The 7111-nt window shown below is 45.1% G+C and overlaps 1 protein-coding gene across 1 annotated transcript; it reads left to right on the forward strand.

Annotated features, from left to right (window-relative positions):
- Window positions 1-4953: 4953 nt before the first annotated feature.
- On the forward strand, window positions 4954-6573 carry LOC311238876 (tripartite motif-containing protein 16-like; the record flags this gene model as incomplete). The annotated part of the gene is made up of 1 exon (XM_084327075.1): window positions 4954-6573. The coding sequence occupies exon 1, from the start codon at window positions 4981-4983 to the stop codon at window positions 6571-6573; it is 1593 nt and encodes a 530-aa protein (XP_084183201.1). The 5' UTR covers window positions 4954-4980.
- Window positions 6574-7111: the final 538 nt, after the last annotated feature.

The raw sequence follows: 7111 nt of genomic DNA on the forward strand, positions 1-7111 counted from the left end.
AGCTATTGAGAGTAATGAGTTTTAATATGGCAACCAGTAATGTCATCGGGGACACTGAATCCTTGTGTTGTGTTAATCACAGCTCAATTAAATTATATGGTAGCAGTCCAGTCCCTATAAGACAAGATATTGCTATTTCATCTACATCATGGTGCTGTAATTAACACAAGGATCCAATGTCCCCGATGACATCACTGATGGCCATATTCAAACTAATTTACTCTCAATAACTATCAAACTAAATTAATGTGTGCAAAACTGTTTCGAGTTTTTGGGATGTGCGTGAGATTATGTGCAAAATATATCAGCATCGTTTTAGTTGTTTTTTCCCCTTTAACACATTCCCTGCCATTGGTTATATCCATCAATATAGCCAGTCTGCCACCACTGTAAGCCTATGGAGATGTTCACCTTCTTTGCAGGGCTATAACTTTTTAAATTGTATTGCTAAATTGACATTACTATGGCCCATTCAACATCGATTATCTATCATTCAGGATGTAGGAAGTGGAACGTTATACTTTTGCATTCATACATTCATACAAAAATACCTTCTAGAATATAAGTATGTTTTTATTGTTTTCTGCAGTAATACCTAGAACGTGAGTTGTAGGCCTAAACGCATATATAGATTATCGATTGCCGTTTATTTCCTAGACACGCTATATAAAAAAAATTATCGTATACGTTATGCGTCATCATGCGCGGATGAAAGGGGGGGGGGGGGGTCGTTTATAATTCCGTGATCGTCAGTAAATGCTTTATGTAGTATGGGTGATATATTGATCAGATGGTTTGCAGTGAAATGAATAAACAATTGGGCTGAAAATAACGTCAGTGTCCTCTTACCGTGCGTCAAAGAGACTGGCGGTGAAAGATCCCAAGTATAGGACGTCGATCGCCTAGGTCCATTTCCGGTTTGTATGTCGCAATAAACGCCGAAATCATATAGATTATTAAGTTTATAAAGCGATCCATTATGTACATAATGTCTGTCGGGAGTCCTGCAACAATGTCTGACGGCCGGATGAATTTAATCGACGCACAGCCCCCACTTCCTGTTGTTCGAGTGTAACTCGCCCGACCATCTACCAGGCGGCGGTATTGAGCCGTCGTTGTATTGAGCCGTAGGGTCCAGCTGCAGCGTTGGAGGTGTATATATGAATTATGAATGCCATGGCGAAAAAATTAAATATTGATCTCAACAACGCTGTACAGCAAGATCTGGCGGTCAAAGCATGGCGGCAGACCCGGCGCCATGGGCGGGCATTAGGGGGCCGGGCCCGCCCACTGAGTCAGCTGTGCCCACCCTGGTAAAAAAATAAATAAAAAAATTCAATCAAAGTCGACTGTCCAAATCCTTAGTCGGGGACAGCCCTAGTGGGCACTGATGTCAACAACAACACTACTGAAGCTAGCACGGCACTGTGAGAATTCGTTTTCTACCCTCAAGAACGTCTTTACAGAACATCGCCTTAGTATGCTTCATCGACGCAAGGCCAATTTAATTCAGTTGGCATTTGAGAAGGACTTAACAAAAAAGTTCAGGAATGAGTGGAGAGGGGCAGTATTTTAAGAAGATTTCACTCGGTCCCCAAACACCGCTTGCCGCTCTACTGATGATGGTGAGTAGCCTGTGGAGGAATTTTGTTTGCTTTTTTATGCACCTTATTTTTGTCAGTTCAGTTTGTCAGTGAATTCAGAAGTGTTGAATAAATGGAGACTTTTCAAAGATATAGAATAGAATAGAATAGAAATGTATTATCCTGAGGGAAATTTGACACTGCAAATCACTCAACATTAAACAGAACAAGCCACGAATAAGAATAACAAAACAAATGGCCTAAGAATAGAATAAAATGAAATAGAATAAAATAGAATAAAATATACAGTAAATAAATACAGTACAAATATACTGAAGTCTACAGTAGGTGTAATATTGCACAGTGCTGTTTAAAAAGTAAGAGTCCAGGAAGATGGTAACTGTCACTCGTGCTCAGTGATGCAGTGAGGCACAGTGATGCATTGTATAGTCTGATGGCTGTCGGAATGAAGGACTTCCTGTGCCGTTCCTGTGCATTTAGGTAGTGTGAGCCTATAACATGCTCCTCCTGTCAGCCAAGTCTGTGTATAGTGGGTGGGAGGGGTTTTCCCTGATGGCCTGGAGCTTAGCAAGGCTCCTCCTCTCCGCCACCCTCGCTAGAGTCCAGCTCCACCCCAACCACGCTACTGGCCTTCCTGACCATCTTATCCAGCCTGTTTGTGTCCCCTGCTCTCAGTCCGCTGCCCCAGCAGGTCTGATATCCGTTCAGTCTGTTTTTGTATAAGTGAATGTTCTTAAGATAGAGAGAAATTAGATTTTTCAATTGCCTCTCTGCTGTTTAGTTCAGCACCGTGGGCAGCGCCAAGCAAGCCACAGTGCCATTGTCCCAGCTGAAACATATAAAAGGGAACTTGTGTTGAAAAACCATTGTGCCCCCCCGAGAAAATGGTATGCCCCCCCACTAATTTGTTTCTGCAGCCTGGTCTGATTCCGCCTGGATCTTTTTTGTATTTTGGGCTGTAAAATTGTCAAAGAATGTCTGAGGAGTAAGTGCTTTTGGCTTTTTTCCTTTGTTACTTCATCAATACCTCAGATGTTCAACATACATGTATGTGTAAGAATGTGTAATAACTAAGGCTGTCAAAGTTAAAGCTTTATTAACGCATTAACCCACAATTCTTTTAACGCCGCTATTTTTTAACCCAAGATTAATGTTTAATTATTATTTTTTTTTTTTACCAGAGCTCTTGGGGGGCCACATCAAATGACATGGCGAGCCACATTTGGCCCGCGGGCCATGAGTTTGACACCTATGCTCTAGGCTGTTGTTTTATACATGGTAGATAATAAATCTCTCTCTCTCTCTCTCTCTCTCTCTCTCTCTCTCTCTCTCTCTCTCTCTCTCTCTCTCTCTCTCTCTCTCTCTCTCTCTCTCCTCTCTCTCTCTCTCTCTCTCTCTCTCCTCTCTCTCTCTCTCTCTCTCTCTCCTCTCTCTCTCTTCTCTCCTCTCTCTCTCTCTCTCTCTCTCTCTCTCTCTCTCTCTCTCTCTCTCTCTCTCTCTCTCTCTCTCTCTCTCTCTACGCAGTACGCGCGTTCCGAGACTTGCGCGGCATTATGACTTGTCATAAGTGAATTGTATATAGAAACAACTCACCAAAATGTACTTGCACAACTGATTAAAAAAAAACGCCCCCCCCCCCCCCCCCCCCTCGACCATACAACTATACGTAGCACCCCTCCGCCACTGACCACGCCAACAAATGTGTCCCCTCCACCACTGACAACAAAGTTACGCCCTTGGATGCAGGGTTACAGCTCAGACTGCATTAAGCCCTCTGGCATCTGAACATTCAAGAGGGGACGTGTCTAAAACTGAACATTTAAATGGATAGAATATTGTAGTGACGGGGCTGCTCAGAGTTGTAGCTAACACTTTTGTGTGACATTATTTAACCGTCTGGGTCAAGGTTAGACCATTGGAAGGGCACCAATGGCCATGTCCTCTCATTTGCCACTCAAAATGCCATTTTAGCGTGATGTTTTCAGCTGTGGGGGCACATAGTCAAGTTTAACCATTGGAAGGGCACCAATGGGCACGTCCTCTCGCTTTTGCTACTCAAAAGGGCACTTTAGGTTAGCGCGATGTTTTCAACTGTGGGGGCACATAGTCATGTTTAGACCATTGGAGGGGCACATCCTCTAGTTTTTTCACTAAAAATGGCAATTTTGCGTGATGTTTTTCAACTGTGGGGGCACATGGTCAAGTTTAGACCATTGGAAGGGCACCAATGTCCTCTCATTTCCGACACTCAAAAGTGCATTTTAGCCCAATATTTTCAACTGTGGGGGCACATGGTCAAGTTTAACCATTGGAGGGGCACCAATAGGGCACATCCTCTAATTATTTCCACTCAAAAGGGCACTTTAGCGAGCGTTTTTCAACCGTGGGGGCACACGATCGCCCCCCCCTGCCCCCCCATGAGTCCGCCAGTGTGTGTGTGTCTGTCACAACATTGAAGAAATGTGTGTGTGAGAGAGAGACAGAGAGAGAGAGAGAGAGAGAGAAATAAAGTGTTTTATTGAGTATGTTTACCATTTTCTCTATGTCTCTCTTTGTGCTTATGAGTTTTAGTGGGGTTTCCTTGACAAAGTAAGCTAATTAGAGGTAGTTGATGACGATAGAAAGTCCTGAACTATGTAAAGAAAACATCTTCTAATCATGAATCACAGTAAAATAGACACTGTCTCTTTAAAGCGACTCCTCCCCTGAACAGCTATAACCAGGAAGCACCTCCCACCCAGAGCCATGCTCTCACCAAACACATGATCAGAGTGACCTCCACTGGCTTCCAATCAAATACAGGATACATTTTAAAATACTACTCATCACATTCAAAGCCCTGAACAACCTTGCCCCTCCCTACCTGTCCGACCTCCTCCACCGTCACACGCCCACCCGTCGCCTTAGGTCTGCAGATGCCAACCTCCTAACACCTCCCACGACCAGGCTCCGGACCTGGGGCGACAGGGCCTTCGCTGCTGCTGCCCCCTCCCTCTGGAATGCCCTCCCCAGCCATATCCGTGATGCAAACACCCTGACATCTTTTAAATCAGCCCTCAAAACTCACCTTTTCAATCTTGCTTTTGACCTCTAATTCTGTCGGTGTTATTTTATTTTTGTCATGTATTATTTTTGTTCTGTTTTTTTGTTTTGCCATAGTTTGTCTCTCCTGCCCATGTAAAGCGTCTTTGAGCACCTGGAAAAGCGCTATATAAAATAGATGTATTATTATTATTATTATTATTACTCTATAACCAGGAAGCACCTCCCACTCACATGATCAGAGTTCACTCTATAACCAGGAAGCACCCACACGATCACTCTGCCTGAGAAAACAAAACTTCCGGTAACTATTCCCTGTGGACACAGCTACTGTATGGGCTGTATTACAGACTGCTGGGATCACAGTGATCAGACGGGGATCTACACATGTCCCCAGTGCAGGGAGACTTTTACTCCCAGGCCTGTCCTGAAGAAAAGCAACATGCTGGCTGAAGTGATAGAACAACTAATGAAGACAGGACTCCAAGCTGCTCCTCCTGATCACTGTTATGCTGGACCTGGAGACGTGGCCTGTGATGTCTGCACTGGGAGAAAGCAGAAAGCCCTCAAGTCCTGCCTGGTATGTCTGGCTTCTTACTGTGAAACTCACCTCCAGCCTCACTATCAATCTGATACCTTTAAGAAACACAAGCTGGTCAAAGCCTCCACACGGCTTCAGGAGAACATCTGCTCTCGTCATGATGAAGCTATGAAGATGTTCTGTCGTACTGATCAGCAGTGCATCTGTTATTTGTGTTCCATGGATGAACATAAAGGCCATGATACAGTCTCAGCTGCAGCAGAAAGGACGGAGAGACAGAAAGAGCTTGGCATGAGTCAGCAGAAAGTCCACCAGAGAGTCCAGGAGAGACAGAAGCGACTCAAAGAGGCCAAACAGGCTGTTGATTCTCTCAATCGCTCTGCTGATAAAGCAGTGAAGGACAGTGGGAGAGTCTTTACTGAGCTGATACGCTCCTTGGAGACGAGGCGCTCTGAGCTGAAGAAGGTCATCAGAGCCCAACAGAGGACCACAGTGACTCAGGCTGAAGAAGTGCAGAAGAGACTGGAGCAGGAGATAGCGGACCTGAGGAGGAGAGCCACTGAGCTGGAGCAGCTCTCAGACACAGAGGACCACATCCACTTTCTACAGAGGTACCCCCCCCTCTCCAGTCCCAGTGAGTCTACAGACTCACCCAGCATCAGTGTCCTTCCTCTCCTGTACTTTGCAGATGTGACTGAGGTCGTGTCTAAGCTGAGAGACAAACTAGAGGACGTTCTGAAAGAGCAGTGGCCCAGAATCTCAACAACAGTGAATGCTGTTAATGTTTTACTGCCACCAGAGCCCAAGACCAGAGCTGACTTCTTACAATATTCCTCTCAGATCACACTGGACCCAAACACAACACACAGAAAACTGTCTTTGTCTGAGGGGAACAGAAAAGCAACACGGATGCAGCACAAGCAGTCATATCCTAATCACCCAGAAAGATTTATTGAAATGTGTTGTCAGGTTCTGGGTAGAGAAGGTCTGACTGGACGCTGTTACTGGGAGGTGGAGTGGAGTGGAGGGGTTTCTGTAGCAGCCTCCTACAAAGACATTAGTAGAACAGGCACTGGGGAGGACTGTGTATTTGGATTCAATTCTAAATCCTGGGCTTTATTTTGCACACAAAGTGATTACAGCTTCAGACACAATAACAAGTGCATAACAGTACCAGGCCCCCGGTCCTCCAGAATAGGAGTGTACCTGGATCACAGGGCAGGTACTCTGTCCTTCTACAGCGTCTCTGACACCATGACCCTCCTGCACAGAGTCAACACCACATTCACTCAGCCTCTCTATCCTGGACTTGGGCTTTATTACTCTGGGGAGGCTGAGTTCTGTGAGCTGAAATTGATCTTGAAGATGCTGAGTTGTGAAAGATGAGGTAATTAGGAGTTACATTCACTCAGTCACTATCATTGTTCTGAGCGACACACACACACACACACACACACACACACACTCACTATGTTTAGCTTTGTTTCTAGTTTCTAGCCTACCGGGGTAAAGTTTGTTTGATTAGATCTTTGCATATTCACATATTTGATTCCTATCTTCACCTCTGTTCCTTTGCATGTGGGGACAAATCTTTATTTTCATACTCAGGGTAGGTTGGACCACAATATGCAACCATTTTATTTGTATTTTATCACCTTTGGTTATTTTGGTCATTACTGTGTGATTTGGGCCTGTCCCTCCTCTCTCTGTTCCAGGGGGGGTTGGTAACAATGTGGGGGCCGGACCTCCATGGGGAGGTGGATTCAGCCTATAACCTTCTCCCTCACCTCTTATCTCTGGGCAGCCGGGACACTTCATACGGGACACTCTTCTATCTTCAAGGCCTTCGGTTGAACCCACAGCCAGGATGTGTGGGGCATGGGTCAGTCGTAAATGCAACTATTTCGTTTCAGAACAGACCCAT

The sequence above is a fragment of the Notolepis coatsorum genome (genome assembly GCF_963971535.1).
Source record: "Notolepis coatsorum genome assembly, chromosome: 13".
Lineage (NCBI taxonomy): Eukaryota > Metazoa > Chordata > Actinopteri > Aulopiformes > Paralepididae > Notolepis > Notolepis coatsorum.